Source organism: Papaver somniferum, chromosome 1, assembly GCF_003573695.1.
Source record: "Papaver somniferum cultivar HN1 chromosome 1, ASM357369v1, whole genome shotgun sequence".
Classification (NCBI taxonomy): Eukaryota; Viridiplantae; Streptophyta; class Magnoliopsida; order Ranunculales; family Papaveraceae; genus Papaver; species Papaver somniferum.
In genome coordinates this window covers 197,561,694-197,579,537 of record NC_039358.1, presented here as the reverse complement: position 1 = coordinate 197,579,537, position 17,844 = coordinate 197,561,694, and the positions used below count along the sequence as shown (strand labels likewise).

Genomic DNA, 17,844 nt, shown 5'->3' with positions numbered 1-17,844 from the left:
GCGCGTGTACCAAGCACAAAGTCCGTGTCTACTTGAAATTATTTTTTCCAAGTTTTTTAACTTGATAAATAATTTATTTAAGAGTTTTATTTATGGAAAAATTCTTTTTTTTGTGTTTAATTGTTTTACAAGAAACAAAACTCGTTTTTTCGCCCATGCCCATGCGCGTGTACCAAGCACCAAGTCCGTTTCTACTTGAAATTATTTTTTCCAAGTTTATTAACTTGATAAATAATTTATTTAAGAGTTTTATTTATGGAAAAATTCTTTTTTGTGTTTAATTGTTTTACAAGAAACAAAACTCGTTTTTTCGCCCATGCCCATGCACGTGTACCAAGCACCAAGTCCGTGTCTACTTGAAATTATTTTTTCCAAGTTTTTTAACTTGATAAATAATTTATTTAAGAGTTTTATTTATGGAAAAATTCTTTTTTGTGTTTAATTGTTTTACAAGAAACAAAACTCGTTTTTTCGCCCATGCCCATGCGCGTGTATCAAGCACCAAGTCCGTGTCTACTTGAAATTATTTTTTGCAAGTTTGTTAACTTGATAAATAATTTATTTAAGAGTTTTATTTATGGAAAAATTCTTTTTTTGTGTTTAATTGTTTTACAAGAAACAAAACTCGATTTATAAGAAAAAACCTAAACCTAACTTGATTTGCAAGTTAATTTTCCTATAAATACAACTCGAAAATCTTTTTTCAAACACACAAGCAGCGACCATCTCTAGGTCTTCTTTTCTTCATCTTCTTGCTTTTATTTTCGTGCGGCGTTTTACTTCCATCCCATTGCTGAGTTTAAGAGTGGGTAACTTGTATTGTGCTAATACAAGTTATATCGGGCAGTCTTATCCTGGACACATCTTCGCACGTTGGGGTTTAACATTACTTTAGAGTATACCCGCGAACTAATGTGTTAAGGACAACTTGTTGAACCTGTGATTCTGCCCTCATCAATTTGTTCGTGGTAGAGTTGTTTGATACGGTTCTTTATATTTATTATTTGATACATCTGACGTTTCTTCTATTGTTGCAAGACTCCAACAGTTAGATCATACGAAACAAGTTCTCACGCTTAAAGATACATATAAATAGCTGGTACATCTACAGATTTTCTCTATATGTTTGAGTGCTCAAGGAAGAAGAAAAGAGAAAAAAGCATGCAGGAGCTGATGGAATTTGTATTGAAATTTATTCCTCTTATCTTATTGTTGTTAACCAATCATTCAGTGATGTGTTATACAGAAGCAGATCCTGTGGAAAAAATTAACGTAACATATGCATTTTGCACCAATGTGCCTCCCCTAGCTAAGGTACAAGTATTTAAATCAATGGAGGAATGCAAAAGCAAGGTTGATTTACAGGAGGTTCCGAATTATGATGAAGCTGAACTAAAAATACTCTTTGAAGGTACTAGGAAGATCCGTTTTCTACCAAGCACCGTAAGAATTTGGAGTTTGCTATTGTGCTTGAAATTTGATGAGTACAACTTCTAAGTTGGAATTTGCGATAGTTTTCTGTTTCTTCTCTTGTCTCTACCAATAACCAAAGTTGATTTATATGTAGTTGTCTACCGTTTTGAAGAAAATTTGTGCTTTCAATCTATAGAATGATTAGAATCCATTCAGTAAAAAAAAAAATCAAAAAGGGTGGACATCAGAATCGTAATCCCCGTTCAGTTAGTCCAGCTGGACCAAGTGAATAACTGTGTTAAATCGGCCAAGGTTGCGACGGCAAGAGATCCAGGCTCCACACGTGTCTCAGCCTTTTGCCCGAAAGCAAGCGGACCTCGTTGCGCGTAGCTTACTCGTTTCCGAGCCCGTATCTCTACGGTCTAGGGCCCGGGGACTTTCCTGGGTCCAAGAAGAACCCGCTCACTTCGTCCTGATGTCCGGATAGTTCTGACCCGCTGGCACTTTTTAAGCTTTAACAGGATTTTGTTCCTCCCGGTGTGGGACTATATATTGAACCACGAGGGAGTGTTCAGCTTCATCATATTTGATGCATGTGTATGAATATGAGCAAAAATTAATGCTGAGCACAATAAGAAAAGAATGTGCAAGACTAATCAAACACATATGATTCTATATATATATGTATATCTTTTTTCATCTAATTAGGGTGTTTGAGTGGATGGAATTGTCTTGGTTTTGCTTTCATAAATAGTTAATGAGATGGTGAAATTTATCGTCAAATGGGATGAGAATCATGAGATGGGGGAGGAAATTGATTTAGCTTTATAAACATTAGTAAGCATATATGATGCAGGAACGGATCCAGGATGACGGATTTTTCATTTTAGACCCGAACTAATACACATGATTAACCAAAAATTTGGCTAAAATGGAAAAATTTGGCTTATGGACCGGGAGGGTGACCGGAGCAAAAGCCCCGGTTAGCCTTCTCATAGGTCCGTCCCTGATACGATGGGATTGAAAGGAAGGTGCTGTCCCGATTCTTTTCAATTATCATCTTCTCTTTTATCTTACGGTTAATATTTTTGTTGGGAGTATGTATGAACTTTGCTAGAGGTATGTGTTTTTATAATTCTTAACAAAAATATGTCACTGTCACCTATTTAGCAGTATTAGTTGAAAACAAAATAAAGGTGACACAATGCATTATTTTTCACTTCCTTAGTTAATTAAGTTCTAATCATGGGTTCTCGCCGTTGTTACTGTACCACAGTGATGAGTTCATTAGGTGATGATACTAGATAATGTAGAACTCGAATTCCTTAGTTGATATATTTTTTTTCATAACTTGTTTTTGTAAGTGTGGCAATCAATTCCTGTAGATATTGTAGAACCGAGATTTATGTGTTACAAAATCTACTTTTATGTGCGTATTTAATGCTTGAATTCATAACGATTTCATGGAGTACTTATAAGAAAAGCCTACCATAGTGCACAAATTTAGTTGGGAACAAATTTTGGAAGCTTTAAATTGGGAACAAATTTTTCGAAATGAATTTAGAAGTAAAAAAACACACTTCCTATGAAGCATTTTATTTTTGCTTGCAACTTCTGGTTGCCATTCAAGCTATTAATCTCACTCTTCCACATAATTTTACGTACAAACGTCAAATTGACACCCATATCAAAGCTCTCCCCTAACTTTGAATATGATGACATTGACAGGCCCTACCACCTAATGCTTGGTGGTATAAATGATTAATAGTGCATATATAGTCTAATGTATCATTTTCGAAGTATCTGATGTTAAAAATTATCAACCATCTATGAGATCACTTTCATAGGTATACAAACAGAAAGTGTAACAAAAAAAACATCGTAGACGTGTGATCATTCATACTTAATGGATGTGGACATGACAATGCACACAACTTAGAAAAAGGAACAAAGCTAGTTGCCTGCTAGCTTTATATACTATTAAAAGTAGTTTCATATTGGGTTGCAAACAAATTCATATGCTCCTATCTCTGGACAACTTTCTGATAGTTTCCAAAAGATTTGTTGATGAAAGAACCAAATTTTATCTGATTTTATCCCTCCAGAATCAATGCAAAACCAACCCCATAAACCTTCACATACGAATGTTCCCTTGCTATTATGACGTTTCCGTTCTTGTTCTGTTCTATCTTTATACGTTTTCTAGAAGAAAAAGAACCGTTTGTTTGTATTTCTTTGCACGTTTTTTAGAAGGAAAAGAACTTGTTTGAGGTTATTCCCAATTAGACTAGTTGCTCGCATCTGACTATGTTCCATGTACTGAATTTCATTGCAGTCTTGTTGTTTTCTCGCTTGTTTCGACTTAGTTAACATGATTCGTGCACCAAAACAAGTTTTTGTTTCTTCCAATATTGGGACAACAACATACATATGAAGTGGCCAAAGAACTGGCTTTTGTGGTCAATAATTTAAATCTCGAGTAAACGCTAGTAGACTCTCTCATATTTGATTTGAGGTCACTAGGTTAAACCTGCAGTATGCTAGTGGGATCGATTCTCGTATCAGAGATAGCCGATTAGGCTAGTGGGGTGTAGGAACATTTTTGTAGGGATAGTATATGTTAGTGGGTTCTCTAATGCACATTGGATTAGTACGGTTAAAGCTAATAAATTATGCTAAGAATTATTGGGTTACACTGTTGTTGCGTATAAGAAATGATATGGTTTTCCTACTAATCTCTTTTTATCCTCTTTACTTTAAGGGTTTTTGTTTGTGTTCATATAATGGTATTCTTGGTGGGTAGACAAAAAGAGAATGCCTTGAATGCAGCATCTGTTAAGACACCATTTGGCGTTGCTATTAGTAGATGAGACAGCAGAATCATTTTCAATATTACATCTTCCCGAAGTGGTCTGCAAACCTAACATCTATTTAATGCAAACTTAGGTGGTTTTCTTGGTGACTACAAATCCGATAAAAACAAGAAATAATCTTACTGCTTTGGTGAGTGTTGTCATTTCTTGAACACAACAAGATGAACATGAATACATATCTACTGTTGTTCAATGGCATCCTGTTAGCAGTGAGCAGCATTGCTGGTCCACTTCTGCTCCGTCTCTACTTCATTCATGGTGGTAAGCGAATATGGCTTTCGAGTTGTCTCGAGACTGCAGGCTTTCCAGTTTTAATTTTCCCTCTATGGCTTTCATATTTCCTCAGACGCCGTGGTTTCATAAAAGGGGATGAAGATGAGAAACCGAAAAAGCTCTTTACAATCACAAAACCTCTCTTCATAGCCAGTGCTGTTATTGGTCTCGTCACTGGGTTAGATGATTACTTGTACACTTACGGAGTTTCGTTATTACCTATATCTACAGCTACGATAATAATGTCTACTCATTTGGCTTTCACGGCTGGGTTTGCTCTTGTTATGGTTAAGCAGAAGTTCACTTCATTTTCGGTGAATGCAGTTGTGTTGTTAACTATTGGAGCTATACTTCTTGGTCTTCACGGTAATGGTGATAAACCCGTAAACGAGTCCAAGAAAGATTATTACTTGGGTTTCTTGATCACGATTGCAGCCTCTGTATTCAACGGTTTAATGTTACCCATGGTGGAGTTAATGTACATGAAATCAAAACAAACCATAACTTACAGTTTGGTAATAGAATTGCAGATGGTGATATCTGGTTTTGCGACCCTTTTCTGCACTATTGGAATGATTGCCAACAATGACTTCAAGGTATCAATTCTTCTTTATCCATCAATATGTACCGTTCGCTTTACATTTCAGTTCTTAATCATGACTACTATATCACTGTGAATTTGTTATTGGGTCTAATGGCTCTTGGTTTTCACTTTGATTTAAGAGGTGAATTCTAGCCTCTCGTACTAACAGCATTTCTGTTTGCATCCGACTCTCGAGTCAGATTTCAGACAATTTGTTTTTAAATTTTGAGTCAAATGAGTCGGTCTGACTAGAAAAACAAACACGTTGAGTCAGATCCAAATGAGTCAGGTGATTTCAGTCAGATCTACATGAGTTACATCCAAAATAAAAAAAAACATGATGCAAGTCACCAGTGACCTACTATGTCACATGCCTCCTTGCCCGAAAATAGAGAGTTCACCAACTACACGGGGTCGCCTCATGAGCCGGTTGTAGTTAGGGTCTGTGGCATTTGACAGACCATGTGAGGTCTGCCTAACCATCCATAAACGGAAAGGCACATAATACAGAACTGTGAGAAACCATGATATATGTTGGGGTATATTCTCATTGCCATCTAAATGAACATAGTGAGTTTTGTTCTGTCCGATTCGGAATATGATTTCCATAAACAATCCGTTTAGAAAGATACGTATTAGATTCTCAAGTGCTCCAACTTTTGCCTATTTTAATCAGTAGTGCCCTTTTCTTTTTGTAAGTTGAGTTGATTTAGACATCCACTACGAAGCTTTCACAATGAATGCATGGAAACATACTTCATTGGAAGCTTGTAGGGTATGCTTACTAGGATGGCACAATCCATGCATGAGTGTGTTGATTTTGACCTGAGAATCTGATTTTGGATTTTGATTCTTCTTTTGAATTTGTAACTTGCTAGGTGATTCCGAGAGAAGCAAGAGAGTACGGGCTCGGGGAGATCAATTATTACATTGTGCTTGTGGCGGGCGCCATCACTTGGCAGATGTACTTCGTGGGAACAGTAGGAGTTATCTTCTGTTCTACATCTTTGCTTGCAGGTGTTATTGCAGTTGTTGTGCTGCCCCTTACAGAGATCCTATCTGTCGTGTTTTACCATGAGAGTTTCCAAGCTGAAAAGGGTATTGCTTTATTCCTCTCGCTCTGGGGTTTCATCTCTTACTTTTGGGGTGAGCTCAAAGCAAGCAAGAAAGCCAAGAAGCAGAAATCAGAATTAGAGCAAGACTCATCCAGCTCTCCTTAAACGAACATGCACATATGAACTATCTTCCCAGATATGTGCCGTTAGTTACAGTGCTGTCTTCTTTCTTTTCTGTTACAGTACTTGATTTTTTATCTTGTAATTTTCTCAAAAAGCATGATGGTTTTTCTGATTTGATTGTCAATGGCTTTTAAGTTTCAACCGGAAACGACAACCCTGTGACCAATATAGGATGGTTGGTTCGGGCTCGACTATTTTATGAGAAAAAACAATTGATAGGATGGTTTGTTCGGGCTTGATTATTTTATGAAGAAAAAAATATGAGAACATCCATTTCAATATCTATGGTTTACAGGCAGAAAATAAGAGAAACAAAATTTGCTAAGTGAGAAAGTGCAAATTTATTGATGTAATTGGGGTGAACCACTTTTTCTGTACATCGTTCAAATTGGTAATACTTGACATAACCACTAGCAAAAACAATTCTTTCTGTAAAGAATTCACAGAGGCAATTATGAACAAACAATTGAATTTTTCTCTAGGCATTGCGTAAGAAACTACATTTCTATGTATCTCCAATTATCGGGACAAAAATAACGAATTTCAAGAAATACCCCATGGACCATGGTGGGAGAAGTATGGATGACTCGTTTAGCCTCATACATCAGATGGCCGAGCACCTGTCAGACTTCAGCTTGTGGCTTTGCTCAGCAAAAGCAGGAAGAGTAAAAAGATACTGAAATTACGCACGAAGTTCGGACCTGTCACAATGTCAACAACTGGCTTTAACCTGTAAGTTCAACCAGTAGAGAGCGTCTGATAAAGCCTGCTATCCAATTTGGAAAAACTCCATTACAATCATCAAACTACCAAAATCAACTATCTACAATCCAGTTAAGGTATTTAGCAACGGAAGGCCTTCTAATTCAAATAGAATCTTGGATATAAATGGTATCAAACACAATATAGTCTCTATGTCCCTAGGGAGGCTAATGGTTGTCTGTGGTACATTTAGTAAATTTGGGCTGGAGCCTGGACTAAAGACAACCTAAGCTACGAAGAATGTCTTGGACACATAATCTGCCTCTTGGTACAGAAAATAGCAATCTTACAAACTAGTAGATAGAAAACAAAGTAGCAAAAGAGACACCAAATATGGCTCCAAACTACTTCGAATTTACTGGCATGCACAGAAAAGTACAATCATAAAAATAATCTGTGTACAACTCACCAGTTTTCCCCTTCAGGTTCAGGAGCACTATTTCCACGCATACACTCCTCCTTAGCAAATTCTTCCATTAGTGCACGCTGGCGTTCATTTAACGAACTGTACCAAATAAAACCGAGTGGGGAAAAAAAATATTTTCAGATTTCGTTATAGGACTACTAAACATGGTGACTACTTCAGATATGTGATTCTATAAACGGCAGATTGGTGTTCATTCTGCAGACCTATTAGAAGAAAGGTAACTCCTTGTATTATACCTAGCTTTAAAAGAACACAATCGAATTTACTGGCCTGTCAAGAAAACTCAGTTTGCAACAAAAAATAGATGACAAGTGAGAACTTATTCGACATAATAAGTCTTAAACTGCACACGCGTAATAACATATAGAAAGCAATACCATTCTATATATTCATCAAATTAGTGGTTCTCTCTTTTAAATTAGAAAAATTTCCTATAAATCTCGACAAAAACGCACAGCATCAAAGCGATTTTCAGATAGATGCAGTCGACAAAACATAAATCAAGACAAAGACTAGACAAAGAAAGATGCAAAAGACATCTAATACACCAATGTATAGAAAGAGGATTTGTGTGAAGTAAATTGATCATCTTACGTTGGGAATTTGACGCAGAAATGCACATACTGATCACCAAAATCTTGTATATAACCACCATGCGTTGGCAAACCTAATGCAGTTAACAAGAAGAAATATAAAAGGGTCAATACTATCAGTATAGTATGAGCTCAGAAGGAGGATAAGATTAAACTATGTTGCTGTACCTTTGCTTCTCAGTACTACAGTATGTCCTGGCTGAACTCCCTTTGGTATCTGAGAGGAGCATAAAATGAAAGCATGTGTAAGAAAGACGCTACACAACAAAAAAAAAAACTGAACAAAGAAAATTTGAGATCAAACTCAAGTTCCCCGAGCCACATACAAGAGCTGAAGGTGTATTTCAATGTTATACGTCAGTCAGTATAGGTTCATTGACTTCAAAATGTGGAGAACTATGTAAGCTACTCTTGGTGAGATGGCCAATTCTTATAGTCTTATCATATGAAGATGGAAGAGAAATGATATGTGACACCTTTTCTATTATGCAATTACTCTGAAATCTGGTGCAAATTAATCCATCTCTGCATTGAATTGTGTAAAAATCTTCGCACGAATCTTACTGCATACTCAGTTCTGCAACCGTATAATACCTCGGGTTCTTGCTTGAACGAGGCAAGTCCATCAAGATAAAACAAAAGGAACTAGCAAGCAGACTCGATTACTCTGCAAACTTTAAGCTCGAACGTTTTTTAGGGTGTATTACCATTTTCTGGAGAAGATCCCCACGATTTTATGACATTATATTATTTTAATGATGTTGTTTCAGACTAAAAAGGTGTTTCAAAATGTTGTGAGGGGATTAAACGCCGGAATCCTTTGTTTCATTCAGCCAAGTGGTTGTGACGCGTGCAAGAAAGAACACCATGAGTATGTTAGTAGAAATGTACAGAGTAAAGAGACATACTTTTATTTGCACCTTGCCGGACAATGTTGGAACATGAACTTTACCACCAATAATGGCCTGTAAGATTAAAACACGAAAGAATGTGTGAGAAACAAAGCCAAAAAAAAGAAGGTGCTGATTTCATTAACTTGCCAAAAAAACAAAAAAAAAAAAACAAATACAATACAGAAGTACAATAACAAAGCCTGTTCACTTTTATGAGAAGCAAAAACTATCAGATAAACGAACCGAAACAAGATTATTGAGTTTCTCAAACTAACAAAATGGAAAACTGAAGATATTAGCATAAGACATCTGTTCTCACTTGTGTAAAGCTAATATTAGCATCAACATGTATGTCTGCACCATCTCTCCGGAAAATAGAATCTTTCGCAACCTGAAGAAAAACAAAGTATGGTCAAGAAAACAGTAGACATTTTTTAAAGCTTCTAGCAATTCCTAGTTTTCAACCATTGCATCGGGAATATATTTCCATTGGAAATTTCAAATGACTTCTCATTTTCTTGATATAAAAGGCCTATAAAATAAATGAAATGATAACTACCTTATCTGACAAAGGCAAAAAGAAACTAAACATACAAGATTGGAACAAAAAGAAAAACATACATTTAATTTTATGTATAAATTTCCAGGTTGAACTCCCCGTCCTCCACTATTACCAGCATTTTTTACACTGATTGTATCCCCAGACTCGACGCCTAAGCCATGAAAAAAAATACAAACAATTTACTGCATTAAAAAATTGAGCAAATATATGACTTCTCCTCTCTAAGCTCATAAATAAATACCAAGATCAGTTCCCGAACTAAAGCATAAAGATTCATCTTCAGTAGGCTACTAATGAATAATGGAGTAATGGCTCCGCCATTTTCGATTTTGACAGCTACGGTCTTATATATTAAAGATAAGGATGCAGAACTAACCAGCCGGGATTATAACAGTGACCTCCTTCACACCTTCAACAACACCGCCTCCTCTACAAGCAGCACAAATTTCCTGCAGACACACAGATAAAGCTTTAAATATTTAGAAAGGAAATGCCAAGAGTAACCTTTTGTAATTTCTCCATACCTTAACAACTCGGCCCTGTCCTTTGCAAGCACTGCATGTTGATGTGAAAGGAGGAATTGTAACCTGAGTAAAAAATGCAACAAATTTGATGTTTTTTTACCCCTCTTTATTTTTCTTGATAATCAATAATGATTTTGATATACATTAAAATGCAGACTCCGTAATGAGAGTAGAGAAACATTTTCTCCCCATGATACCAATGCTTATCTAAAGTTAATGCTTCACAAATCATTGCCACTATGCATCTGAGCACTTACTCTTCCAATGCCTCCACAAGTTGGGCATACTTTCATCTTTGCATAAGCTGGATGACCAAGTCCATCTGCAGTAATAATATACACAAGACGAGGAAAACATCAGTCTTCTCGTAGGTGCGACCTTAAACAACCTAAAAAAAATCTGTTAATATTCAGAAACCTAGAGGCCTATTTATCAAGACAAAAAGATTTGACACCAAAACTAAACCAAACAGACTACGTACTGATGTTTAATCTCTTAAACTAAAGAGAGGTCTGTGCCCGACCATCCCTGAAAATATACGGAAAACTTAAACTATGATATCAACTCGAATATACCATCCCAAAAAGATATGGAAAACTTAAAGTTCAGATCATAGTTTAAGTTTTCCATATTTTTTTAGGGATGGTCGTGCCCTTTCTTGTACGAATCACATAGGGTTTTTTTATTTGCAAATTAAAATTGAACCAGGTGATTTATAGGTGTGTTATGGCATCCATTCGTTGTTAGCTTGTTATGTACTACGCAAAAGGAATAAGTCCCAACTTCTATTGATAGAATTTTCCCATGTATGCTATAGATTCCAAAATACAGGATAATCATTAGAGAAACCAATGACAAATTTAGTGCTATGACATTACTAGGAGAGCACAAAATCACATCAAATTTTACTCACTGCAAGAACCGCAAGGAACACGAGCATTAAAGTTCAGCTTCTTCTGACAGCCTTGCGCAGCTTCAGCAAAGGAGAGGTTCAGCTCCACCTATAAAAGACAAAGGAACAGGTTTCAAGAGATTAACCTTCAAACATTTGAGATATCACATGTAACAAGAGCAAAAAGGTTGTTTTTAACCTGTATCTCTGGAGCAAAGTCATCTACTTCTTCAAAGATCTGAATAAGCATATAACACTAAGTAAGTAAAAATTATAAATAAATTATTGCAAAGTAAGACTACAAATAAAATTATATATAAAATAAAACAAGAAACTGAAACGGGACTGAAAGAGTATCAGGATAAGGAGTATGAGAGGAAACCTCGGAAAATATATTACGGAAAGAATTAGAGAAATGCTCTTCATGAAAACCACTGAAACCACCCTCAGTTCTAGTAGAGTAACCCTGTGGATTTCTACCATAGTAATTTCCTTGGCCAGCACTGCTGGTGTTTTCCTACAGCAGACATCGGGAAAACACTAAATTAGCTGAAAATCTTAGATTCATCGGTTTTTGACGAACGAAATATCAAGACATGGTGAGGATAATTTGGAGAAAAAAAAAAGCGAAGGAAACAACCAAATCAGCTGAGCTGCAAACATGAAGGAAAAATTGAGTCATTACCATATCATACTGAGCTCTCTTTTGAGTATCTCTTAGAGTCTGGAATTTACCTTCGTCAACAAAGAAAGGCACAAAATTATCAATCTAGCAAAAACAGTCACAAGCTTTTCCAAAACGTACAACACTGAAGTGAACTAATAGCAAATCAAAATAAAGTAACCCCAAGTGACTAACCTCATAGGCTTCATTTATCTCTTGGAATTTCCTCTTTGCAGCAGGATTATTCGTATTCGCATCTGGATGATATTTTTTGGCAAGCTGCAATTATAGACCCTTAACAAGTCAATATGAAAAACAGAAACTACAAAATCAAAGTAACAAAATACCTATTTCAGGTGGACAACATATCACTGAAATGTACCTACCGCCTGGAATGCCTTTTTGATATCATCTCGGTTAGCATCCTTTGGGACACCAAGAACTTCATAGAAATCTCGCTGACGCAATCCTGGGACACCAAATAACATTAGTATGTCGAATCCAAGCCATGTTTAGATAGAAACATTATTGTACAGCAAAGTCAATTTCAAACCAATGTTAAATTGTTGATCTAATAACTAATAAATTAAAAGCATGTTTCATCGAATACCAAACTGCGTCACCCATATCATGTTCATATCCATAATCGCACAGCATAAAAACTGCCCATAAAGATAGTGGCGGGACTTGACCATTAATTTGCAAAAAACAAAATGTACAAACTAATACCTGTTGCGTGAAAATACCGGTTGTTCAGGAAACCTCCTGTGTTTAATAATCTAACATCGAATCCATTAACACCACGGCACCAACTATGTAAACCTGTTGAGGAACATACAAAAAAATAAAACAAGAAAACCAATTTCAGAAATAGGTTTTGTAAGCAGAAGCATAGAAGTTAAAGGTGAACTAACATCCCCAAATTTAAGTCTATTCAATCCATAACCTATTATACCATATGACATAATGTGACACTCCATTGCAGAGCACACAACAGATAATTTCTGTTAGTTACATCTAGATAACATGCACTACCAAGTAACTTTACTTTTTTCTCGGGCATTTCATCAAACATTTTCTAGGCAGGGATACCACATCACCAGTCTATACAACATCAATATAAAGAGTGAATAAATAAAATAATCAAGAAATTTGATTTACTTTGAAAATTTCCCCTCAATCCACCATCCTCCTGGTGAAGAAACTCATCTTTTACCAACGAAAATGCAGTTTTATGCCGATGAAACTGCAAAATTAAAAACCCCAACTCAATTCGTGAGAATAAAAAAAAAAGGAATAACAATCTACAAGAAGAATTGGATGTAAATGAAAAGAGATTAAGAAAACCACCTTTCTAATATTGGATATAGACCCTAATAAACGAAATCTTCTCATTTGTAAACCCTAATTTAAACAGCTACCACCAGGGATTCATCTGTATTGATTTTAGAAACTCTATCATTCGAGGAAAATGAAATTAGGGATTGGGGGAAGAAAGAAAGAGTGAAGATGAGAAAATTAGGGATTGAGGGATTTCCTTTTGATTGAGAAAAATTTTAATCATGAATTTTCTTGAAGAGGAAGGAAGTTGTTTACTCTTTCTGTCTCTGTGGAGTCAGGACGAGGTTTAGGGTTATCGTCTTCAGGCTCTCTGCTGGACCTACTTACTGGTAAAGCTGCCTGGGTGCAATGTTGGTATTTGGATACCCCCGATATCTCGTTATTTGCCGAAATAACGAACATGTGTTTATCTTTCGGGGGTTAGACCAGGAGGCCCTAGAAACGGCAACATGTTTGATCGTTAGGCCATGTGCAACGAATGGCTCATTGAAACCATCCGAAACAAAGAAATGCCCGACTCCCCTCCCCGTATACGCTTAGGTTCTTGTGTCAGCTAGTGTCACAGGTTCTATCTAAATGCAACAGCATATTTCAGCCAATTCACCTTTCGCCAATTTCTTCACTTGTTGGCTAAAAGTTTTATTCACCGCATATTAAACAGAGGTTCTGCTCATAATCTTTTTAATCCTTCAAAGCAGTACATACATTCTGTTTAATGCATAAAACAGTAAGCCAGACAAAGGGACAAATGCACCGACGGAACTTAACTTAAATCTTCGTTGAAGCCTTATTATTAATGCACACTTAGGGTTACACAACTCTTCTTGTTCCGGACAACCAACTCATCACAAGATCAGGCTTTTATAGCCTTACAAAAAGCTATATACAAGTAACTGTCTGGCAGTTACAGATTTACTTTACACAAGGAAGTTGGCCAACCGCGCGTGCAGACTTTCCCAACTCCTCTCTTAAAGCCAAACAAGCAGTTCTTATCCTTAGAAATGCATAAAGCAACCATTATTTCCGTGTAACCAACTTGTAACCGTCAAGGCAATGTGCTTATCACATGTCATCTAGCAAGCTTTATCGCGTCGTGATAGCCTTTACCATCCAAAGTACGACCATCATCGTTGTGCGTCACTCCCCCTGCAAGTGTGCCAATGCAAGTCTTGCTCTCCTTCCTGCATGCCACATACACACAGAACTTATTCTTGCTTTTCCCCTTAACTCAATCGTCAAGTATCCATTCTACTTGCTTGTAAAATTGTGATCTGATTATTGGTGGTGCACGCTTCGCTTGTTGTCTTGAAGTGTCCTGCAAATCAGGATGGTACTTTTTCAAAATGTTAACATGAAAAGTGGGATCCACTTTCAATCGTTCCTGAAAAACAACTCTATAAGCCACCTTACCAACTCTTTTCATCACTTCAAAAGGACCATCATATCTTGGAATTTGGCCTTTATGCACTGTTTTGCTAGAAATTTTCTTCCAAATATGGGGTGTTATCTTTGAAAGTACTGTTAGAGAATAACTCAGTTGAACCCACCAAGCGTTGGTATGTCAAGTTTGGTCGTCATATTTTAGTATCAAAACTCATATAGAGTCGCTTGATTAAATACTATAGTCAACTTCGTTTAGGTTAGACTAGAAAGTATAGGAATGTTTAGACGTACAAGTATTACTCCGAAGACCTGAAGAATGAGAAGAAGTAACGACTGCAATGAAGACATCGTCCTTCCACTTGAGGTTAGTAAAACTGACTTGACTTATTTCCATTCCTAACGTTTCTTTCAAGTCGTGTTATACTAAAAACATAACATGTGAAGCTGTATATATATAATACTTTAGTTATTAGACTTGGTCATTTTATTATGATCAAAGTATCTAGGAATTTATTGAATTATGAAGTATAAATGCTTATATATTGGAACTTCATAAATACGAGATCAACATAATATTTGTAAGATATAGGTATGATTTCATCCTAGAAAACTATGTATTATTACATTAGTTTAAAGAAGTAGATGTACGGAATTTACGATTTCATAATCGAAATGGAAATCATGATTGGTCCGGTTCTTTATTGAATATATTTTGGATGACCAATTCAAGATGACAAGGTAAAAACTTTCTTAACTTATGTTGAGAATTGAGGTATAATAGGTCAAATCCTATAATATGTTGCATGTTGGAATCGGTCAGAAGCTATTTTGTGAAGCAAGGTGTAACCTGTCACAAGCTACGTTGGAAAGTTAGTTGTAATTGGTCCCAAGCTACTTTTGGAAGCAAGGTGTATCCAATCATAAGCTTACTTGGGAAGTAAGGTGTAACCAATCACAAGCTACCTTTGGGAAGCATGGTGTGACCGGTCACAGCCTATTTTGGGAAGCATGGTATAACCGATCACAACCTAAATTGTGAGTGTTGGTAAGGATAATTTAAAGAGACCGTTCATGTTTGTTTTTCCTTTCTTGGTAATACTTCAATGAAGGATAACAAGTGTCCCTCTTGTCATGACTAGTTGGAAGGTAAGTTTCATGTCATTGTCTACTTCAACTATTTGTTGCCTTATAACTGATATCGAATTCAATCAACCTCTAACTGCTCATTATTTTTTCTACTTGGATAGATAGTATCGATAATCTGAACTAGATTGTCTCATCCTAGTTTTTTACCAATTAAGCATGATAAATCACACCAAAGTTAAGACCCTGTTTAGTATCTCTGTACTACTTGTACTAATATTCGTGGAAAGTTCAAAAAAAACTTAAATATAAGGGATTCCGTTATTAAGGTTTTATTTACTGATACATTTTATTTTATTTGGTGGTGATGGCGTTAATGGGAAACCATTCACACCAGCAGTTGGTGAACAATCATTAGTGATGGTGTTAATGGGAAACCATTCGCACCAGTAGTGATGGTGTTGTCCATGCTTTAAATTTTGTGTGTATATCTATTAATTAGTGTTCCATTCTTGCAAACTCATTGTCATGCTGCAACTAGGTTCCTCTTGGGGTTCCCGGTATTTTTATAATGGATTAATATGCATAATGAGATTGAACAAGTGGATAGTTATTTTATAGGTCTATCTTTCATTTCATTTATTGGTTCTTACCTCCACTTGTATGTGTATTGCATCTAGATGATGTAACTGATCTTATGATCCCAAGGGTTAGCTATAACTATTGCAGCTCGACGATGTAACTGGTCAAGCTACCCAGGTCCCAGTTCGAACATCACCTACAAGTGTTGAATCAACAATTCATGTTGTATCTTTGTCTCAGCACGATGACCAGAATTTGGCTGAAGTAACCCAACAAGCTCAAGAATTATCTTTAGCACCCATACAACATGTTTCCCCTGCATCAAGCAAATCCATGTGATTTCCTCTTCGACCTAACACAGAAACTACTGGAATCAAATATGTATTGAAAGCAAACCATTTTTTTGCTGAGTTACCCGGTAAGGATTTACACCAATATGATGTAAGGGTCTCTTTTAATCTATTTATGTTTTACTGATGTCTTAAAAATTTATTGGTTCATTAATCATCCACTTGTGTTTCCAGGTTTCCATCACTCCTGAAGGTACATCAAGAGGTGTCAACACGGCTGTTATGGAGCAGCTAGTGAAACTATACAAGTCTCATCTTGGACGACGCCTTCCTGCTTATGATGGAAAGAAAAGTCTTAATACCGCTGGACTATTACCTTTTTATAACAAAGATTTCTCAATTACCCTTGATTGATGAGGATAATGGCACTGGAGCTGCTATGTTATTGCTTTGATGCCTTTCATTTCCTTTATGTTCACTTGCATGTATGTGTATTAAGCTTATGTTTCTATTTGTTTCGTGATGCATGAGAGAGAGCGTGTTCAAAGTTGTTATCAAATAAGATGCTCGAGCGGATCCCAACCACTTGGGAATGTTTTTGCAGGGAAAACAGGAAGACACACCTCAAGAAGATCTTCAGGTTCTTGACATTATTCTGCGTGATCTCCAACTTCTAGGAATATATATGTCTTGTTATAACATTATGGCTTTCTGTTTAGTATGTTATAGTTATGAGATTTACATCGATTTCTGTTGGTTATAATAGGTATGCTCCCGTTGGTCGTTCATTTTATTCCCCCAACTTGGGGAGAAAACAGTCACTTGGTGAAGGTTTGGAAAGTTGGAGAGGTTTTTACAAGAGCATTTTCCCGAATCAAACGGGTCTTTAATTGGATATCGGTGCATTCTAATTTTGATTGTTGTTTATTGCTAAATTCTATTTATTCTGCCAATCTATGATGTGGTCATTATATAGCTTTGGTTGTTGTTGATTGCTTAAATCTATTTATTCTACCAATCTATGATCTGGTCATTTCTATAGCAACTTCGTAGTTATATATGTCCTGCATGCACCAGCCAATACTTGACATAGTAATTCATTGTGTTTTTCTGTTTTATATGTCTCCCACGGATTTCGTCGAGCCATTACCTGTCATAGAATTTGCTACCCAGCTCCTGAATAGGGATGCACTTGCTCGACCTTGTCTGATGCTAATCAAGTCAAGGTAAATAACTTTTATTGGTCACAAATGTTTAATGTTCCCCAGAGAACTTACGATGTGTTGACTCGTGAAATGATTTGAACTTTTGACTTTGCAAACATCCATTAATAATAACTTTCTTGGGACTGCAGATCAAGAAGGCCCTTAGTTACCTATGAACTCGTTACTCAAATTAGGAAAATATTTCAATTCTTGTCCATGTTGGTAAGTTGTTTATCCACTTATAGACATTTCTTAGTTTTCTG

At 36.3% G+C, this 17,844-nt stretch overlaps 2 protein-coding genes and 1 pseudogene across 5 annotated transcripts; 2 read left to right on the top strand and 1 right to left on the bottom strand.

Moving 5' to 3' along the window:
- The first annotated feature begins 4,220 nt into the window (after positions 1–4,220).
- Positions 4,221–6,504, top strand: LOC113311401 (purine permease 1-like). The gene is made up of 2 exons (XM_026560244.1): positions 4,221–5,155; positions 6,021–6,504. Exons 1-2 carry the CDS (start codon positions 4,448–4,450, stop codon positions 6,360–6,362), a joined length of 1,050 nt encoding a protein of 349 aa, XP_026416029.1. The 5' UTR covers positions 4,221–4,447; the 3' UTR covers positions 6,363–6,504.
- A 193-nt stretch (positions 6,505–6,697) lies between these two features.
- Positions 6,698–13,390, bottom strand: LOC113311382 (chaperone protein dnaJ 1, mitochondrial-like). Of its 4 annotated transcripts, none has more exons than XM_026560224.1 (19): positions 13,048–13,390; positions 12,859–12,943; positions 12,427–12,519; positions 12,084–12,166; positions 11,893–11,976; positions 11,719–11,757; positions 11,416–11,550; positions 11,233–11,271; positions 11,055–11,142; positions 10,399–10,463; positions 10,142–10,204; positions 9,994–10,066; positions 9,677–9,768; positions 9,375–9,446; positions 9,071–9,127; positions 8,331–8,379; positions 8,164–8,236; positions 7,552–7,647; positions 6,698–7,110 (listed from the first exon to the last, which is right to left on the bottom strand). In XM_026560224.1, the coding sequence occupies exons 1-19, from the start codon at positions 13,090–13,092 to the stop codon at positions 7,011–7,013; spliced, it is 1,431 nt and encodes a 476-aa protein (XP_026416009.1). In that variant the 5' UTR covers positions 13,093–13,390; the 3' UTR covers positions 6,698–7,010. The 4 variants fall into 4 exon arrangements, with proteins under 4 accessions (XP_026416009.1, XP_026416017.1, XP_026416013.1 ...); XM_026560232.1 differs by having other exon boundaries at positions 6,700–7,146; XM_026560228.1 differs by having other exon boundaries at positions 6,703–7,149.
- A 2,162-nt stretch (positions 13,391–15,552) lies between these two features.
- On the top strand, positions 15,553–17,266 carry LOC113357161 (annotated as a pseudogene).
- The last annotated feature ends 578 nt before the right edge of the window (positions 17,267–17,844 follow it).